The sequence below is a fragment of the Ictalurus furcatus genome, chromosome 14 (genome assembly GCF_023375685.1).
Source record: "Ictalurus furcatus strain D&B chromosome 14, Billie_1.0, whole genome shotgun sequence".
NCBI lineage: Eukaryota > Metazoa > Chordata > Actinopteri > Siluriformes > Ictaluridae > Ictalurus > Ictalurus furcatus.
The window spans coordinates 5,735,106-5,757,136 of NC_071268.1; the positions used below are offsets into that span (position 1 = coordinate 5,735,106).

The 22,031-nt window shown below is 39.2% G+C and overlaps 1 protein-coding gene across 3 annotated transcripts in view; it reads left to right on the plus strand.

Moving 5' to 3' along the window:
• Positions 1-21,053, plus strand: part of rbpms2a (RNA binding protein, mRNA processing factor 2a) — a 32,673-nt gene extending 11,620 nt beyond the window's left edge. Inside the window, exons 1-8 of one of the 3 annotated variants that reach the window (XM_053641334.1) lie at positions 8,439-9,125; positions 12,055-12,132; positions 12,335-12,373; positions 12,621-12,683; positions 13,264-13,414; positions 14,507-14,670; positions 19,699-19,774; positions 19,881-21,053. In XM_053641334.1, coding sequence (XP_053497309.1) covers positions 9,072-9,125; positions 12,055-12,132; positions 12,335-12,373; positions 12,621-12,683; positions 13,264-13,414; positions 14,507-14,670; positions 19,699-19,764 — 615 coding nt within the window. In that variant the 5' untranslated portion in view covers positions 8,439-9,071 and the 3' untranslated portion in view covers positions 19,765-19,774; positions 19,881-21,053. Of the gene's footprint in view, positions 1-8,438; positions 9,126-12,054; positions 12,133-12,334; positions 12,374-12,620; positions 12,684-13,263; positions 13,415-14,506; positions 14,671-19,698; positions 19,775-19,880 lie in introns of those variants that run through there. The other 2 variants (XM_053641336.1, XM_053641335.1) reach the window with 2 other exon arrangements.
• Positions 21,054-22,031: the final 978 nt, after the last annotated feature.

A 22,031-nucleotide genomic window follows, 5' to 3' on the forward strand; every position in this document is an offset into this window, starting at 1 on the left:
CACCTTAAGTTCTGTTCAATCATTTACTCAAACCAGAAAAAAAATTACACGAATGTTTCGGCGTTATAGTCATCATTATTGTGTAGCCATCATAGGTCACACCAGCCTTTTTTAAAAGGCTGCAAGGCACCATGTGACATGCTTGACAAGATTTTATCCTAATTACTTAACAAGGTTGCGGAACACCATGCCCCCCCCCACCCCCCCCCCCCCCCCCCCCGAATTCAGACTCTGAATGACTGACTGACTGACAGGCTGTATAAAGGTTCTTTGTCACTTGGGTCAGAATTTTATAGTGTTTTTGTTCGGTATCTTTTCTCATACAAAAGCAGCAATTTGTTCCATTTGTAAAACTGCCTGTATGATGCTGGAGTAATGGACACCCAACATTTAGAAATCATTTTCACATTCCCTTAGTCTTATCAGCTTCACCAAACTGTCCTCTGAGGTCCTCTTAGTCTAAGCATCATACGCTCCACCCGTGGACTGTCTGATGTTCATCTCATAGGTTATCAGACTTTTATCAGTCTGACAGGGAAACAAATTTTGAACACCATGACAAGCTTTGAACAGCTGGATATCATCACTGGACTGAAGTAATTCCAGTGGTTCATAGTTTCAAGAACGTTCTAGGTAGGTGAAGATTGGTTCTTATTCTAGGACGCATCGATGCTAAACATGATATAAACATGACAAAGGTACATTGTACATTTAAGAGCTTTTTATACAGTTTTTGTATGGTTTCATTGGCTTAAAACAGCTGGATATCATGAAGCATATAGAAGACAGCCCATACGTCACATATTAGACCCAGAAAATCTCTGCTATGCGCTCTGTTTGTATCCCAGAGGAGATCCAGAAGAGTTGAGTGAGAAGTACATTCGGTTCATTCAGATGTCAAACAATACCTGTCTGATTTGCTGTGTCCTGCTGCACCTGTGATCTGTATCCTGTCATGGCTACGCTGTATACAGAGTATTTTATACCGCTTATATGAAGGTCGTATGCACTAAGCGCCTATTGCGAACACTGTCGTGTAAGTATTTGACGTATTTGGTATCGCAGATCACGGATGTCACTGATTTCCTAAATGAAAAACTCTTCTCTAGTCTTAGGTGGCTGAACAAGTATATATTCCTACCATTTTGTTGGAAAAAAAGGGATATTTTTCTGGCTTGCTTTGTACCTTGTTTGTAAAGACATGTTTAACTGATTTCTTACCAGGGGAATGCATGAACAACAGAGTAACGAATGAAGTCCAGACTGAGAGGATAAATATCATTGACCAGGTCTGCATGTGAAAGCTCTCAACCAGATCCTCCATCCTTATCTCTCTCTGTGAAGGGAATGTGACAATGTTGTTGTTGTTAGGATGATGGAGAGGTGACTGCATGGCAGCATGGGAGATATCTTTATCTTTAACGGCTGCATTTACATATGAGTAGAGATAGGAGCTCCATGTGTGCCTGTGTGCTGTGGGTGGGGGGTAGGGGTTGTGGGTCGGTTTGGGGGTTATCACCAGAAAATATGTTTAAAGAAATCTGATCGTAGTTCTACTGAATGAATGGAAATAACTGTACCTGATCCTTTTCATATTCAGCTGAAGATTAACTGGCTCACCATTGCATTTTTGACTGACTTTGGGTTGATGATCAGAAACGGACACTTTGACATCCACCACCTATTCCACTGGATAGATGCCTCTAAACTGGCCAAATATCCAGGAACAAACCCAGCCTATTAAATCAGCACCCTGAGTAAACACAAAATGCAGCTTTTAAATGATAATCATTTATTGAAGCAAAAAATTTATCCAATACCAACTGGGCCTGTGTGAAAATGTATTTGCCCTAATTCCCTAATTTGTTACTAATTCAACAAATCTATGAAACTGCATTGATAATGAGGTTCAGCTGGACTAGACACAACCAGGCCTGATTCCTGCCAGCCCTGTTCAATCAAATCTATACTTAAATAGAACTTTTTCAGCAGCATGAAGTTGGTTAAAATGTCTTACCCAGCAACACACTATGCCAAAATTGAAAGAAATTCCAGAAATGATGAGGAAGAAGGTGATTGAAACTCATCAGTCTCAGTCTGGGAAGGGTTACAAAGCTATTTCAAAGCTCTGGGACTCCAAAGAACCACAGTGAGAGCCATTATCTCCAAATGGAAAAACTCGGCACAGTAGTGATTCTCAGAAGTGGCCGACCTTCCAAAATTCCTCTAGGAGCACAGCGATGACTCATCCAGCAAGTCTCAAAAGAGCCAAGGACAACATCAAAGGACCTACAGGCCTCTCTTGCATGTTCATACGGTCAAGCATGGTGGTGGAGGTGTGATGGTGTGGGGATGCTTTGCTGTTCCAGGGCCTGGGCAACTTGCAATAATTGAGGGAAACACAAATTCTGCTCTCTACCAGAAAATCCTAAAGGAGAATGTCGGGTCTTCAGTCTGTAAATTGAAACTCAAGCGCAACTGGATTATGCAGTAAGAGAATGATCCAAAGCGTAGGAGTAAATCCTAGTCCTAGAAGTAAGTGAAAGACTGATCTCCAGATATCAGAAGCGTTTGGTTGCAGTTATTGCTAAAGGTGGCACAAGCAGATTTTAAATTTAAGGGGGCAAATACTTTTTCACATTGGTGATAAGTATTCGATAACTTTTTTTTTACTTTAATTAAAAAAAATATTTTTTTTAAAATGCATTGTGTGTTTAATCAGGTTACTTTTGTTTTATTTTGTATTTAGATCTTCACTTGAAGATCGAAAACTATATAGTATGAGATATACACAACAACAGAAGAAATCAGGATAGGGCAAATACTTTTTCACAGCACTGTAGTTTGTGTTTGTCATGGCTTCCATCAGTCACAGACCTGAGAATGTTCATCATATGAGGGCAGTATTGACCAGATTTTATAACACAGATTGTATGCCAAGGCGGAGAAGTATCAATTTCATTTAACATCTGTCGGTTTTCTGTGGTAGGTTCTATCTTTGAAGGATGGAGGAGCATAAGGTTTAGGCACAAAGTCTTTGCAGAATTCTTCTGAAGACTTCTACAGAGTCATTTTGGGACCTAAAGTAATACCAGCTATCCATGGTACCAATACTGTGGCACCTAGAAGATCTTTATAATGGAGGTGGTGGGCATCAGGGCAGGGTTCTAGCCAAGCTTCACCTGATTTTTCTCTAAGAAGTAATTGGCTAATTCAAGCAGAGAGAAATACATTACTGGCAGCCAGGAAGCTAGATCTGTGCGAGTGGCATCTCTGGTATGAGTTAACAAACCATTTACTGAAATGTTTTGTTTGATGCCCAATCCAACATCCAGTTAGAGAATCAATGGTTAACGACACTTCTTGGCAGATTATACCAGGACTCCCTTTCCAAGCTTCAGTTTGACATTCTTCCAGTCCATCTTCAGCTTAGTGTTTACTCATAGATTATCAGTGGAGATAAGCTTTGGCCTTGGTTGAGTGGGCTGTAAATGAGCAACGCTGGTATTATACCTCAAACTAATTATTTTCCTATATTTTCCTAATAAAGTAAATCAAAATAAATAATTTATATTTATATATATATATATATATATATATATATATATATATATATATATATATATATTTATATATATAAAAATATTATTCGTTGCAAACAAGCTGAAAGTCTGTATTACATTGTATTTTACAACAATAACTATTGTATTAGCCTTTACAAAGCAGCATATTGGGCTCATTCTGGGCTGATTTTAAGAGCAAGCATGGCAACCCCATCAAACTGAACAAATAAACAATTAAAGAGGTTTTTTTTTTGGTGGTGAAAGAGGATGTTGCAGAAAGTGGCATATTTGAGATTTCCCTCAAATGCGCTGCAACTTCCACAATTTCAAGCAACCTAAGCAACAGTGGAGCCAGCCAACATTATGGTCTGGTGTTCTTACAAAGTCCTGGAAACCTTGTGGAATTCTTTCATCGGGACCAAGGCAGTCCTCCTCACTCCAACAGACATCCCTGTGGTCCACGTTCCCATGCCTTAATAGGGCAAAGGGCTTCTGTGTACAATTGTAATCCAGTATTCATATATACCCCTTTGGTGTTTGTAAACAAAAAGAGATGCGAGTACGACCTGGTTGCAAAAAGACCCGAGTAGCCTAATGCTACTTGGTTATCATCTGACTGAAGAATCGATCAACAATTTTAAAACATGTATTTCCGGTTATTAAGACAGGAAGTGCTATTCAGCTAAACTAACAATTTCAAACTCTAGAAGATCATTATGTCTTGGTGTCCTGTTAATAGCTAAATGATGTTAAGCAGTGGTCTAGCCTGTCTATAGATACTCAGAGCGTTTATACTAGAGCGAATCTGAAGGTAGTTAAGTCTCTTGGAGCTTACAACTTTGTTGTTGGTCATATTTAAAAAATTTTTTTTTTTTTTTACAATTACATCATGACAATGAAAAGCCAAGATGCTGCCCAAACAGATGCCATTAACTCATTTCTAAGCTAAACAATGTTAGCTAGCTAAACGTGTCCATTATAGACAACTCATTAGGAAGAACATGACCTAGATAACTAGACTTAGCTTGTTAGTTGCTTTATATATATTTTAGGTGAGCTACAGCAATATAAATATCTAGCAAGCTAAGTCTGTCGAATTCTTAGTTAGCAAGCCAACGTCACTGATATGATAGTTAGCTATCCCTGTTTAAAATAAAATTGCAATGATAATAGAGCATTTAAATAAATCCAAGAGCAAACAGTAGTGCAAAAAAAATGTTTAGCCAACTCCATGTTTAGCCAAACTGTGAATTATTACGTTTTGGTCTTTCTTTTGGGACCCCTGCCCTTTGACTCTCAGTAATCGAGAGAATTATTCATGTGACAGACCTCAATGCTATATTAGTCTGAAATGAGGAAAAGGGGGGCTTTCTGATGAAGTGTAGATGTGGAGGAGAGGAACAGCAATCAACAGCAAACTCTTCCTATGGGGAAAAGAGCTCTTTCTGCTCCCTCATGTATTTATCACAATGTCCAAAATCAGAGCAATCTCTTGCCTTCCACTACTCCTGAAGACTTAAAATAGCATCACAACGTGCTTGAGGTTAACAGCGAAGAAAGATTAACCAGTGACCCTTAAAAACGGCATTATAATACAGTTGACCAAATATGGAGAATCACACATGAATGAACAGCAGAGTTCAGGACACCTCTTCGACCATATGTCCAGCTCCTACTTTTTTGACGTATGATTAAGATGGATCGTATTTTACCTCTGCCAAGCATGCAAAAGGAGGATTAGGAGTAAAGACACAGCAAGTCTATTTTTAGTTAGAAAGCATGAAACAGCAGCAGGTCAATGATTACAAAGGAGCCAAATATTTCCAGAGCCTCCCTTTGGCGTGCCCTGCCTTTCCCTGATTATGTTCTCACACAAAGTCAGGAAGCTGGCTACTGTTTGTTGCTGAAAACATAAACTCTCCCCATATACTTACAAAGTACGTAACCTGGAATCCGGCCTCGTGCTCTCACATTGTCAGTGTCCATATTACCTCATGTATAACAAGCTAATACAATTCAGAGGTTTGCTAATTATACAGAGATGTCTGGTGTATCGCCGCTGGTGCTTTGTATCTCAACGCATCCAGACACATTTACAAGTCACACCCTCGTCCTCTCTTCTGGCATGTAGTGATATTACTGTTTAATTGACAGGACTGTAGTTATTCAGTACTGTCAGGTCAGTGTGCACATGTGTAAATTAATGTAGAGAAAACAGTACCTGCACCCGAGGGAGGAGGAAATAGGCTCTGTGCAGAGGATTCCCTGTTTCTACAATACATATTTTTATTTTCTTGTCCAGATCTTCTTACAACTAGAAGAAAAGTATACACACCAAGAGTTGTTTATGATCAGGGGAAAGGGGAAACCGTGTAATGGCAGGAAATGGAATGTTTCTGAGGGAGGGCCTGGGTTTCCTCCCACGTCTTAACTGCATAGAATAGACTGTGAACCCTTTTGGGATTTCTAAAAGCCTTTCCTTTAGACCTTATCCTCCTCTAAGGATTATAGTGGCTATGAGAGGGGGAAAAAACACCACAGCTGTATAATTTCTTAGTTAATTTGTGCAAATGGTATTGAGTACTTATATTTTTTTTTAATTGCATGTTAATATGCAAAGATGACTTTGAAATCATTAAAAATATCTCAAATTAATTAACATTTTATATAATGTAATATAAAACAAATATGCAATTATTGTCTTCTTCTTCTTCTTCTTATTATTATTATTATTATTTGTGCTGATGTATTTTTTTATAATTGTTCAAATTAATTGTATTTATTACCAAAATTAACATTCTTAATTGCCGTTGCTATTAATCCCACATCCATGTAATTTTTTGTACATTTTAATTACTTGCATTTTATATTATACTAATAATAAAATACATGTTTAATGAGTATTTTAATTATTATTTTCTTCTAATTCTTATTTTTATTTTTATTACTATTACTAGTAGTAGTAGTAGTATTGGTGCTGTTGCTTTTTTTGTCAAAATAATTCTATTTATTAAGATCTTTAACAATATTAAACACTATTAATACCAGATGTGTGTTTAATTCCTGTATTTTATTTATTTTTTTACATTTTGATTTTAGGTTACACAAAATAATACATTACATATAGAAATACATTTCAAATTCTTCATTCTTTTTAAGGTAGGCTAGTTTCCTTAAGGAAATTACTTCGCAAATCATCCTGAATTCATGACATTATTCAGGCTTTATGGCTTCAAGGTCATTTGAGAGTTTGCATGCTGTAGAATCAGTAATCACACACAATCACAACCCAATGTATACTTTAGGATGGGTCATGTGGAAAGGCTGTGAGAGTTTAAAGAACACAAAGGTTCATTGTCTGTATATGACTCAGGTTCTCAACTCTGGTCCTGCACATTTTAGTGTTTTCGCTCGCTCTAACACACCTGCTTCTGAACTCTGGAAGTGTTGTTTATTAGCTGATGGGTTGAAGGAAGTGTGTTAGAGCAGGGCTAGGGTTAGAAACACTAGAATGTGTAGGACAGGGGGTTCTCCAGGACCTGGAGCAGAATCCTGTGGTCTAACAGTGTTATAAATCTGTGACTTTAGTATTATAAGGGTGTATGTGGGTTTAGAAGGAATGGGTTTGTTGACAGTGGAGTAGCTGGCTGCTTTATGTTCCAGGACACCCTTCTGTCTGTACTACCTTCTGGATCTCCCTTTTAGTCATGTTGCCATAGCTAGTCTTGCCGGAGTGCCTGCTTGCACTCTGCATGCAAAGAACATTGTCCTTAACCATTATGTCATAATTAGCACACATAATAATCTCTCTCTCTCTGTTGAGCTACACATGATACTCCTGGGGCGCACGGTGGCTTAGTGGTTAGCACGTTCTCACACACCTCCAGGGTCTGGGGTTCGAGTCTCGCCGTGGCCCTGTGTGTGTGGAGTTCGCATGTTCTCCCCGTGCTGCGGGGGTTTCCTCCGGGTACTCCGGTTTCCTCCCCAGTCCAAAGACATGCACGGTAGGCTGATTGGTGTTTCCAAAGTGTCCGTAGTGTATGAACGGGTGTGTGAGTGTGTATGTGAATGTGTGCCCTGCGATGGATCGGCACCCTGTCCAGGGTGTACCCCGCCTTGTGCCCGATGCTCCCTGGGATAGGCTCCAGGTTCCCCCGTGACCCTGAAAAAGAGTAAGCGGTAGAAGATGGATGGATGATACTCCTGAGATACCAGTGATCCTGACCCCTCCTGCTCTCCGGACCTGCCTGATCCATCCTGATGTCCTACTTCTGGTTGGCGTTTTCATCAATTGGAATTCAAATCAAGCTGCTGAGGATGGCCTCACATGATGCAGCCTAACGATCGGTGAGATTACTGAGGATGGTACCACTTAAAAATCCTAAAGATGGCTTTGGACCTCAATTCATATGAACTGTAATGAATTCCCTGGCTACGTTGCACTATCTGACCATGTAGGAAACCGTTATAGAAGGGAATTATTCACAACCGCATCTGGTTCCTCTCAAGGTTTCTTCCTCTTGTTGTCTCAGGGAGTTTTTCCTTTCCACCGTCGCCTCTGGCTCGCTCATTAGACGTTACACATTTAAAAATGTCACATTCATATCCTTAAGTGATATATTTCTGTAAATCTGCCAAAAGTGCTATACAAATCAAACTGAACTGAAATGGCTGTGACATAGAACCTTATGGATTACTAATTACAGTGGAGAAATAAATATGAAGAGAAATAAATATAACGACGGGATCCTTCCTATAACAGAAGAAGGCAATAAAATGGACGTTGTTAAAGAAGAAGAAGGAGGAAAAGAAAAGTAAGAGAGAAACTTTGGGTGGTAGTAATAGCAGTAGTAGTAGTAGTGCACCGACAGGTCCGCCCTCTGTGAGGGGCTGATGCAGGCAGTGGGCCGGGCCTGGGGCCAGCTGAAGTCCATCTGCAGCTCTTCACTTCTCCTCCACCTTTAATATGATTGATCAGCGAATGGAAAGGCAGAGGAGCAACACGAGCACGGAGAGATCTTCACCTTTTAAATTGAACCTCTCTTCCATTTCTCTCCTGATCGAATTTAAACTCAAACGAGCTTGATGTGAGCAAGGCAGGGGGGGAAACTACCACCACCACCACCAACAACAACAACAACAACAACAACAACAACAATCACTTCTTTTTCCCTTTTCTCACCCTCACAGTGCACTTCTCCACTACATCACCTTTACATTTTTTGTTGTTGGTTTTTGTTTTTTTTGTTTTTTTGTATGTGTGTTTTAATTTTCTGGTACCTCCTTGGATACTTTGGCTTACAGCACGGCTTCACCTGGGCACGTCTTTTCCTGAAGTCTCACCAAAACGACACCAAGATTTTCTTCTGCCAACTTTAACGCACGTCAGGGCAAAAAAAAAAAAAAAAAAGAGAGAGAGAGAGAGCGAGAGAGAGAGAAAAATCCACCGACAGGGAAAACACACAGTTGTTTTTTCTCTATCGCGTAAAGAAGCGTTAAAGTTACACAATGAGTCTCAAATCAGATTCTGAGCCGAGCAACAGTGTATCATTAGAGGAGGAGGTAAGGGAAAAACGCTACTCTTTAAAGTGTGTGTGTTTCTGCGGGACGGCGCTGATTAAGAACTTTTCCTTCATTTATTTTTTAAATTTATTTTTAATTATTTTTTTTGCACGTAGTTTTAATATAAAACCTCATTTAACATCTTTCTACGATTCATTTAGAGTTGTAAGACTTTTCCCCCGTGTTTTGTTGCTTCCTAATTTTATTAAAATGTCGAAATCTCAGCGTCTAGTGTCCAGGGTTTTGGCTCTTGAACGCTGCACAGGTGTGTGAGAGTATTCATAGTGGCTGTTTTTGTTGTTCAGAATGGTTGTTTGGATTTGCTTGAGGAATGCGAGGCTCTTTTTTTTCCTAATGAAAGGGTTTTTATTGTTCACTGTGTACTTGGTGGATGATTAATCTCCAGTTGGACTGTTTTGTTTGTTTCGACTCTTTTTCACTTAACTTCTTTCTGTTGAATTAGCTCTGTGTGTCATGGGGAATAGTGTTAAACACTGTAAGTGTTGAATTAAGTGAACACTGCATGAGGAAGGGGGGAAACTTTTATTAGCCTATATTAGATTATACACTCTCGGAGAAAAACATACTCCTTGTCATCCTCAGAAGGACATCTTTTTGTAGCGTTTACTCTGTAGTTATCTTTCACCTGGAAAGGAGGATGTTGTGTAGTATTAATATCAAAGTTAATTAAAGTTTCAGGAGTGGTCGTTAAGGTCCATTAAATCATTTTTAAAGGTATTCTACATGACTGAAGATACACAGTACCTTTGAGGGAGTCACCCCAATGACAAGATTATGCTTGGTTTCACTTTTATTAAAATACAATGTTCTGAAACTTATGCTGTATTATTATTATTATTATTATTATTATTATTATTAGAAAGCATCTCCTGATTAGTTTTAGTTTTTAAAAAATAATAAATCTGCTTCCTTAGCTAACCTTTGGCTCTTTGGTGGACTATCTACTACTTGGCAAGTACTCTATTATGTAAAAATAAATAAACTAAAGGTGCTGTTTCAGATAGTGTGGATAAGCCTGTATGAGCACCGTTAAGGTGAACATGTGTTAGGTCTTCTAACAAAAGGTGTTTGATGTTTAAAATATTAATTGAAAGCCAAGCTGGAAAGAACACCTCTTTACACTGAAACCTTGTCCGGTCGTCTTCCCGTCACCTCTGGCCCCTTCACTGGAGGGATTTCCTGCTGCTTGTCTGCTCAGTTTAGTTGTCCCATTATTTTGCAGGCGACCAAAAGCCACCAGTCTGTCTCCAGGGTTCCTGTCTGTATGTTTAAACCTGTGGATCAAAGCATACCGCAGATCTGCAAGATATTCACCGTGTTGTGCGGCATTTTATAATAGTCCACAATTCAATTTGTCCTGGATTAATAGTTTGACAGTAGTCTGTCTAGCTCAGGTAAAGTTCAGCTGTTTTGAGATGGTCCGTCAGTATGGTTCTGGGTATACATGAGCCTCGGTTTCAGTGGAGTTTCATAGGGTTCCTTGTATGTGGTGAGGATACTGTGGTGCTGGGTCTGTGCGTTCCTTGTGGCACATTGAAGTTTGGTTAATATCAGGCCAGGTGCTGCATGCTCTCATCCAACTCTCACAAGTGTGTATTCTGGTTGTAGCTACAACAGGAAGTGTGTTTGTTTGTTGTTTGGAAAAATAGATTTTGTCATGCCAAAATAGATTCCTAGCACATTTTGTTCTTTCAGGTTCATTCATCAGGTTTTTCACTACTGCAGTAGTTTCTTTTTTTTTGTCATTGTCACAAAACATAGTGCTGAAGTTTTACAGAGGATTCAATTAGAAAAAGGTCATAAAAACTTGACGTAGCTTTAACATTCGTGCCCAGTGTTTGTCGGGTCAATCACGCAGACTCGCTGCGAGACTATCCTCGGCTTGGTCCAGGTCATGGTGACCCCTCGGATGAAGGAAACGATGACTTCTTTCCAGTGGGCTCGGTATTTGTGGAAATGATGCATGTAGAAATATGAAGCTTGGTTTGAGGTGGCTCAGCAGATGCGTTGCCGTGTTTGTGTAATCCTTTTAATAGGCTGTTAACAAGAAGGTTTTTGTTCTTTATATAAATTCCCACTTGGGACGCTCTCCCATCAATCTCTTTCGTAAAGCTAACGGTATTACGTAGGATGGACTCGAGAGCCGTCAACACGAATTTATTTTTTCTCCCCAAGACGAGATTAAGAAAGAAACTATATACTTTTATAGTGTTTTATTCTTTAAATGTCTGGCACAAGAATGGGCCATGATTCCTGTTTTATGTATTATTTTCCACAAATGTGTATAAATCAACTCCTTTATTTATTTGATTTTTTGGGGGTGCTCAGTAAATTTCCCCCTGAGCCCCTTTATAGCCTTTCCAATCACTGTTTCTCTGTATCCACCAGTATCATTTGCTTCATCTGATTCATTTTGTAGTGCAATTAGACTTTTCTGCCTTCCACTGCATTGACGCAGGATTTCTTTTTCATTCCCCATAGACAGATTCTTGCATCCACAAAACACTTTCCACGCTCAGTACGCTCACTCACACTTGGTAGCCGTGCACACACTTAATGTCTTCACTTAACTAACACAGTTTCTCATGATTTTTGTGTACAGTCAATCTTAAAATACAGAACAAATGCTGCAGAAAACGGAGAGAGTTTCTGAGACAATAGGAAGGGAAAAGTTTCAAGCGGGCAGGACTAAAGGTAGTTTGCAACTTGATTTAATACACGGTATATTTGATCTCTTTCAGGTACTCTTACTGTTCCAACGAAAAGACTTTTTCACAGTGAAAGCACACGTTCATGAGTCTTACTAGCCCGTTGCATATTCACACTAGTTTGGCGTAATGGATTCTTTTTATTTTTATTATTTCTTTTATTTTTGTTCTGTAGTTACTGAGGCATTTTCATTCCCTAGGTACGAACACTTTTTGTCAGTGGTCTGCCGGTAGACATCAAGCCACGGGAGTTGTACCTGCTGTTCAGGCCGTTCAAGGTATTCATAACAACAGGGCGCTCCAAAGTAACGCGCTGTCCTTGTCTGGAATTTTTCATGATTGTGTATATTTGAATCTATCAGCTATGTGACTGTATATTTATGTATGTAATTAAGCTACTTATGGTCTAATTATATTCTGTAAAAAGCCTTGTTTATCCACAAATATAATTATTTCTCATTTTTATTTTTATTTTTACAGGGATATGAAGGGTCACTTATAAAACTAACCTCAAAGCAGGTAATATTTATGAATTACACTTGTTCTTTACCCATAATTTTCCAGGCATGTCTTGTGCATGTTGTGGGAAATACAGTTACTACGGTTAATGTGTGGGTTTTTTTTTCTTTGTCATAAAACAACTTTGTGACCACTACAGATATTAAGTGGAAGGAAGCTACGTGGTTAATCCATCCATCTCTCTCTCTCTCTCTCTCTCTCTCTCTCTCTCTCTCTCTCTCTCTCTCTCTCTCTCTCTCTCTCTCAGCCTGTTGGCTTTGTTACCTTTGACAGCAGGTCCGGGGCCGAAGCAGCAAAAAACGCATTAAATGTAAGTAACCATTCAGCCGTCTGTAAGTAAATGTCTGTGGCAGCGAGTACTCTGAATTATTGATCAGCTCCCCTCCTTGTGCGCCACATCTCGCATCTGAAAAGTTTGACTCGATGACTCTCATGCCTAAATAACTTTGACTCGCACTCGGTCCCTAAAACTGGAAAGTTCCATGACGTCACTGGGTTGTTGGCTTAGTTTTTAAAAGCCCTCGGTACTGTCAAAATACAGCAGATGTCTGATGTATTTGTTAAGCTGGTCCACTTCAGGCTTGCGGAAAAAAAGGGTACCGAGTCTTTGATGCCTCATAACCTAATCGTTGCAGTGGTGCAAAGCAAACTGATCTACGTATATGCTACTTTAACAAATATCAGGGACTGCTCTGGTAATGTTCTGCTTCTTGTCTATAAATTATGAACGGAGATGGTCATGGTCTGAACTTCACTGCTTTTGACTTCTCAGCTCTTCCATTCACAGACGGTTCATTAGAGTAATCCAGGATCACATTTACTCAGAAATGACCCTCAAGCATTTTAGTCCTGTCTTTTTATTTATGTATTTATTTATTTATTTTTATAAGGGGATACGCTTTGACCCAGAGAACCCCCAGACACTGCGTCTGGAGTTTGCTAAGGCGAACACCAAGATGGCGAAGAGTAAGCTGATGGGCACGCCAAACCCCTCAAGCCTGCACCCCGCTCTTGGGGCTCACTTTATTGCACGCGATCCATGTGAGTGTTACTTTGGCTTTTAACACACAAACACGTGCACGTTTTTGTTTTTTTCTTTTTTTTTGTGTCATCGTCCTGCCGGTGCTTCCGTCACCAGTGTATGATGATCATGGTTCAGGCTAGTCTTCCTACACTGATGTAGGATCTGTCTAAGTAACAGGCTAGTTAAAAAAATTTGTAGTACAGATCAATCTGAATTGACTTGATATGCGAGTAAAATGATTATGAAAAGTAGAGATGGCAATAATTCAATACCAGGTACCGGGCTGATAAACAAAACATGGTGGCTCTAATCAGATACAACATATTGGATCCTATATCAGACGGCAAGTTGGATTAGGAAAATAAACTTATTTTTGGAACTGGGAATGTTTACATATACAGAGACTTGACTGGTTTTAACTTTAGTTAGTATTGATTTTATTATATTTGTACTTTTATTATTGTTACAATTTAAGTAGTTTTTGTGTAAGATTTTGTAAAAAAAAAAAAATTTAAGCTCAAGCTTTTAAAGAAAACAGTATTCGGTATCGGTTGATACTCAAGGCTTCAGTGCTCGAGGTATCGGTGTCAGAAAAGACATCAACACTGTCTATGATCTCGTGCCACGTGTCTAGGGAGTTATTGTGTGTAAAAAAACATGACAATTTGCACTCCAGACTCACTCACGTTTTTAACAAGTGAAGATCCTCTATGCCTGTTATGCCAAAGTCTAATATCTTCGGGGCATATTTTAATGGAATGTGATTGTTTCGACTCTTTATTTAATTTTTTTTAGTAAGTCTTTTTTGCTACATGTTCACCTGTTTCTTGCCATGGTAACTGGCATGGGATTTATTTATTTATTTATTATTATTAATATACAAATTGTCATTTGTATTAAGTTGTTTGGTTCTGTATAAAGGGGACTTGTTTTTTTATTATTATTATTATTTTAATTCTGTTTTCATTACTGCATGTCTTTGAAGCATGTTTTTATTATTGTGTTCCATATAAAATAATTCAAAGCATATATGGAGGGAATATAGGGAGGCGTATCTTGCACACTTTGAACCTGCTGTTCTTAACATGTTTGCTATCTTATTTTTGCAGATGACCTGACTGGCACAGCACTGATCCCAGCATCCCCAGAGGCATGGACACCGTATCCACTCTACACCACTGAGCTAACCCCTGGCCTGCCCCACGCAGCCTTCACCTACCCTGCAGCCGCTGCAGCCGCCGCTGCCCTGCACGCCCAGGTGAGGGAGCAACCGGTGTGTTCCTGTTCCTTTCCTTTCCTTTCCAACACACGCTGTACGGATGAGCCTGTAACACCTGCTGCTCGTTTTGTTTTTAACTACAGGATGCAGGTCTTTTTACACTCTATTTCTTACTAAGCGTGTGCGTCAGTGTCTGAGGAATGAATAGCCGAGCGAGTGAGCAGACCTGGTTTAGAGAGGGGTTTTTTTTGGGGCTGCTCTTGAAGTTTATTCCATTTGAGTGAGGAATTGGTAATCTCCAGGTCATCCACTATGCAGATCAATGTAATTGATCCTTGTCACTGTTTTCAGTGTCATCGGTCTGGAAATGAGTAACAAACCTGCTTTCCCAATATATCTCTCAAAAAAAATTCCTCCATTTGTCAGTGTTGCTAAGGAATCACAACAGAGAAAATCTGTTTTTAATTGCGTCTCAGCTCGGATTATGTGTTTGGTTGTTGAGTGAATCTGTGGCCAGTGGAGGCTGGTTAAACGTTAGCCAAAAAGGCATGTGTTTGGATTTTTACAAGCTACTAAAACAGTGCAGAGAGAGACTGTGATGACTTTTGTTCTATATCATGGGTCGGTATATGTACATGCCAATTTAAGATTCAAGTAAAGTCAAGGTATATTTCCGGAAAATTCTCGTAAACAACTTATTTTCCATTTTAAAGGTCATGTCAGTTATCGTGTGTATTATTTAACGATCAACTTATTAAAATGGTATTAAAGCCAAGAACAGGTTTCAGATTTGCGCTTAAGATTTTGTGGGGGTTTCTTGTTAGGCTCTTTTTAATATTTAATGCTGTTCACTTCCATGCGAAATTGAATGTGACCGGTCTAGCAGATTCATTCATTCTTGACGGATCAGGCTTATTGATTTAAATGGGCAAATAGTGCCTTCTGTTCCCATGACAACAAGGCAACCTAAACCTAAGGTCACAACTGAAGTGTTTGACCAAGCTCTTGAAAATGACATCTTGTCACAAATCTCACTTAAAACCTGGCTGGGCCATCATTCTTATATTTAAAAACCTACAAATCTACCTTTTTTTTCCATTTCAGTATATTTCTTTCAACTAAGGAGAAATGATTGCTGTAAATGAAGGTTTGATTATTTCACCAGTGTTTGGACACAGTGAGTGGTTTGGTGTGTGAGTGCTGCTAATGTCCTGTGCGTAAAGTGGATTGTTAGTTGGTCCTTTAATCTGTGGCCAAAATCACATGCGCAAGTGAAAGCTAGACATTAAACAGCCATAAACTCTGACTTACGAAAAGCACAGCTACAGTTGCAATCAAAATGATTCACCCTCCGTTGCAAATCAGGTTTATTGTCAAAATGTACAGACTTTCAGCTGTTTGCAATGAACAAATCAACCAAAAGCAACTGAAATAGTTCAACACGATGAATGCTTCAAGTTGTTTCCCCAAATTCAACTGAAAATGCAACTTATAATGATTTCTCCAGTCTCAAAATTATTCACCCCCTGAATAGAATCCCTCACAATAGCACAAATACGCAAAACAAGTGTTGTCTCAAGCACACCTGATGCAACTAATCAAGGGCTTCATTAGTTGCACCAGGTGTGTTTCAGCTGGAACACATGAAATACCTGAACTGGTTAGGGGTAGAAAATTCTTGAAATACCCGGACGGGGCATAAAAAAGAAGCTATCAACGACTGCAACCAGATTTGTGAGAAGGCAGGTTGTTAAAAATCCTCGAGTGACTGCAAAAGACCTGAAGCAAGACTTGGTGGTAACAGGCACTGAGGTTTCAGTGAGCACAGTAAGGCGTGTACTAAACACAGAAGGTTTCTATGCTAGAACTCCAAGACGTTCACCACTACTCACCCAAAAGCACAAGAAAAGTCACTCAAAATCATATAAATAAGCCACAGAAGTTTTGGGATTCTGTTCTGTGGAGCGATGAAACAAAACGGACATTTTGGCACGATGGATCAGCGGTATGTCTGGAGGAAGAAGAATGAAGAAAGAACACTCTGTTCACAGTCGAGCATGGTGGAGGCTCGGTGTTGCTCTGGGGCTGCTTTGCATCCTCTGGCACTAGAAACCTGCAGCATGTGGAAGGCGAGATGGATTCGTTGAAGTATCAGGACATCCTAGGAGAGGACGTCATGCCGTCTGTGAGGAAGCTGAAGCTTGGGCGTCATTGAACGTTCCATCAGGGCAATGATCCCAAGCATACCTCAAATTCCACCAAGGCTTGGTTGCAGAAGTCATCCTGGAAGATTCTGCAGATCCATCACAGACTTGACTTGAACCCCATAGAAAATCTCTGGTGGGATTTGAAGAAGGCGGTTACAGCACACGAAACCAAGAATATTACTGAACTGGAGGCCATTGCTCATGAGGAGTGGGATAAGATTCCTCAGGAACGCTGCCAGAAGCTCTGCATCTCATTTGCAGCAGGTCATAACAGCAAAATGGTGCTCTACTAAGTACTAAAAATGCTTGCTATGAAGGGGAAGAATAATTTTAAATATTTTTTTTTATTATTCAGTTGAATTTGGAGAAACAACTTGACGCATTTGTTGTGTTGAATTAACTTCAGTTGCTTCTGTTTGATTTGTTCGTTGCAAACAGCTGAAAGTCTGTACATTTTGACAATAAACCTGATTTGCAATGGGGGTTGAATAATTTTGATTGCAACTGTATAATGATCCAAAGTCCAAACTTTCATTGCAAGGTCAAATCATTTTCAGGATCAAGAGTGTTTTGGAAGTTCACTTCAACACAATCTTGTTTGGAATCCGTTACTGATGCATTTTTAAGGATTTAACGGTTGAATACTTTTCAACGGAGTGTGTGAATGTTGTGTGAATGATGCACTATTTACCACTTGCGGTTGTAGTCTTTAACACTGCTACAGCTGAGTGACTGCACTGTTGTAGAATTCAGATGGTGCTCCATTGTCTGGTTAATTTTTGGTGTGTTTTTATCAAGCCGTGTGCTGGAAAATGCAGCATGCTTGTTGTGCGTTCTCCTGCCCTTGGTGAGGATTAGTCACACGCTTGATACCAGACCACAAGACAGCTGGTGAATCTAGTGAAAGATTGTTTCAGATGGACTCATAGGGATACGTGATACATCACGATACATAGTTAATAAAACCAAATTTTAAAATCCAATACAAAACTTTACCATTACATCAGCTCAGAATTTGTCATTGTTAAACAAATAAAATAGTAAGAAACTAAAGGACGAGATGTCACAATACCCACAATATCTCAAGCATATTCTGACAATATTGACATCATGATAAATTATATCATCGTATTCCTCAGCCCTACACCACATTACTAGCTACATGTCCATCCAAGTTGCAAATTTAAATTGGAATATTACATAAAACATTTGCGAATAAAGCACTCTTTCCATCCCATGTGTTCAAGAAAATAAAATGGTCACTTCCTGGGAAACGGGAAACTTTTTACTTTTCTGAGCCAATTATCCAATCACATGATTTGTTGATTTGTTTGGTTTTTTTTTATGTGGTAAATGTTTCCTCCAGCTTATGTGCATGTCGTGTTATGGGATATAAAAATTGTCCGCCTCAATTGAGCACACGAGTAGTTTAATGCGCATTTTGGAGATTTCATTCGCATCTGGTGTTTCCATGCAGCGTTTTTTTATTTTTATTATCTTATTCCTTTTGTTTTTTAATGTGATATCCCATATATAAATGTGGATGGAAACATGGCTTCTGTGTTGGAGTTACTTTTGAGTAAAGCAAAATATAGTGCATGATTAGAGCTGACACACTTGCGATAATTAACCAGAAACTGCAGGATGGTGTAGAGAACTAAGTAAATTTAGGACTGGAGTAATGCTGCGTTCGATTGGCCTCGGTAGTGATGTCACTTTCAACCTTCGTGCATTCGAACGTGGCGGTGAAAAATGTTACTTTTTTTTTGGGGGGAACACTCTACCCAGCTAACAGTCACTACGTTTACATGGACAGCAGTAATCTAATTATTGACCTTATTCTGAATAAGATAATATTGTGATTAAGGTGTTTACATGAGTCGCTTTTAGAATATTCCTTTCATGTTCCTGTTTTACATGTTATAGAACATAGATCGATTAACGTCACACGTCATTACGTCCCCACGCCACGCCGTCCGACGTTCCCTCCAGAATTTCCAGTATCGACATACAGCTCGTCTTCGTTATGGTACCGTATACAGTTCTGTGAGTTTAATTTTTAATTTTACGAACGCTTCAAGTGCGGTTAATTATTTGTCGTGCTATACGTGCAAATAGACGACCGCTTGAAGCCGTGGGCTGCGTCCCAAACCGCGTACTTGCCTACTGTATAGTAGCTCAAATACATGTATCTTGACTACTATATAGCAGGTAAGTACGCGGTTTGGGACGCGGCCGTGCTCTCATTTGCCGTCAAACGGTTGAGCGCTGCCGTGTGTGTACGTGTCCTGTCACAAAATGCGGTGAAAACTCCCACACGACGTTAATAGTGTGATTAAGGTGTGTACATGTCTGTAATGCACGTCGATAACGCGACTAAAACAGGAATACTCCACACGTCTTAATCCCATTTGTGTTTACTTCGAGTATGACTTTAGTCGGATTAAGGTCATCAATAATCGCTGTTCACATGCTAGTTTCTTAATCAGAGTATCGTCTTAATCGGGATAATATCGGATTATCGTTGTCCATGTAAACGTACTGATGAGTGATGTGTAATGTGTAATTCTCCGCCTTAAAACAGTTAACAGTTCAGTCAGTGTTAGAGTTAAGGAAAACGTCTGCTTGCTGATTTGTCCTAAAGAAAATAATCTGTATATACAGAAACTCATTTAAAAGTAATAAATTCTGTGATCAGCCATGTTGATTTGATGTCACAAAGTCTTTATTGTGAAGAATTCTTATCGCACATTAGCTTTCTTCAAGCCACAATTAAAGGAGTAATGTACAGAACATTGTGTGCTTACAACAGGGATGGGGGTTTGTGTTTTCGACTGAGATTTTCTGTGCTCTAATCTGCTGTTCTGCTTCACAGATGCGCTGGTACCCTTCGCCCTCTGACACTTCACAGCCCGGATGGAAATCCCGCCAATTCTGTTAAATGTGTAATAGTAAGTATCTTTAAATCTGCTGAGCTTCGGCTTTAACGTGTAACCGTGTGAACGTGGACTCGTTTGTGTGTGTCTGTTGGTTCACGACACTGTTCTGTTTGTACAGGTGCTGCTCAGTACAGGTTCCTCCCTCCATCCCTCCGTCCCTCTCAGTAAGGTGTACTGAGTTCAACATCTAATTCAGTCAGGTATATTTAACAAAAAAAAAAAAGTGTATAAATGACTTTACGATTCTGGAGAATACTCTTCTCTGAAGGACCCTGAGCATTAAAAACAGGATGTTGTCTACAGCTGAGGCCTCATGGGTTAATGGTACAGTCTCCACTTTTCAAAACCGCATGTGACGAGCCAATCATGTGCAAGTTGAAGTTTTCTAGCTGCTCTCTGTTTGGTGTGTGTGTGTTTCGGGGAAAGGGGATAATCATTATGCATGTTGAAGTAGAGTATACGGCATGAAACGTAGAATGCGAAGTTGTCGTCTGGTATTTTATTTTATTTTTTCCTCCTCTTGTTGCCATTTGGTCAAGCCCTTTAGCTTTCTTGTTTCTGTGAAGATCTTGTATTTGACATGTATGATGTTACTCGCAAGGTAGAGGTCTACATCTTGTTACTATCAAGTCTCCTTTGTTTTTGTGTGATAAAAATGAATTCCACATGCACTGGGTTAGTTTTATTTTTTTTCTTTCTTTCTTTTTTCCGTCTTCTCTATTCTCTATGATTGTGACTGTAAAATTGTCCATGATGGACGAATCCTTCTGAGACGCTTCTCCTCGAGACCTCAAATCCATCGCCCCTGCTCTGGTATCTGTGCGTGTTTAGAGTATATTTGAACAACAACAACAAAAAAAGTACAAGTATTTTTGTACATTTGTGTAATAATGGATATTTATGCATTTTTGTGAAATTAAATAAGTATATCTGTATAAGATGTTAAGTCTACCCTTCTGTTTTGATGATATTTTGTCTCTTGTTTAAAGTAGATAAGTGCAATTTATTTGTGTGTGTGTGTGTGTGTGTGTGTGTGAGATACTGAGTACCCAGAGTATAAGGAATGAAATGGTCTGCTAACATGAAATGTTAGTGGAAATAGTTTTTTTTTGTTTTGTTTTGTTTTTTTTTCCAGAATGTGAAACTGGATAATAAACAGCTTGATCTGAGATCGTTCTGGATTTCTTTCCAAAGTAGAAATTGACTCTGTGTTCCTCATAAGCTCAAACACAAAGCCAGAAATACATAGTGTAAAAAAATAAATAAATAAAAAGATCTTGTTCAATCTCCATTTTAGGTCACTCTGTGCTCACTCGTATAATTTGAGACTTTTCTGACGTCTCCCTCGACTTCCTTTTTGGGCATTGTTCTTAGACTAGCTCATTTTAATCTTCACCTTATCTCTCATAGTTGGAGTACAGCTTATCCTCTCGTAAACTCAAGCTGTTAATTTTCCTTCATACAGATTCCATAAAGACTGAGTCAGGAAGGCACTTGACGGTCATGAAACATGCTCAAATGCACCACGCAAGCAGGAAAGCTCGATTTGTAGGAATGCTCCAGGATTGATCGCAGGACAAAGTAAGCCGAGAGATCTCTCAAAACAGCTGGGCTGAGCACACTGGAGCCCAGACTTTATACACGGCCTAAAACGTGTTAGACAGAGCAATTCTACATGTATATGTGTTAATATTGGCACCCTTGGTAAATATGAACAAAGAAGGCTGTGGAAAAATGGTCTTTATTGTTTAACCTTTCACTCTTGTTTATAAAAAAAAATAATAAATCACAAAAATACTCTTTCATGGATATCAAACAATTGCAAGGACAATACAGGTTTATCAAAAAAAAAAACTTTGTTAAATATAGGTGTGCAACAATTACTGGCACCCCTATGTATTCATATGAGAAATATATTTGAAGTATATTCACATTGATATTTTACACTTTTTAGTACATCTGGGTGATTAGGAACAGGAAATTATTCAACCATGACTTCCTGTTTCACAGGGGTATAAATATGAGGTAACACGCAGGCCAAATTCCCTTAGCCATTCATAACAACGGGTAAGACCAAGGAATATAACTGTGATGTGTGGCAAAAGGTTGTTGAGTTTCACAAAATGGGGCGTGGCTATAAGGAAATAGCAGAAGCATTGAAAATGCCCATTTCCACCATCAGGGCAATAATTAAGAAGTTCCAGTCAACTGGAAATGTTATGAATCAACCTGGAATTGGATGTGTGCCTATATCGTCTCAACGCACTGT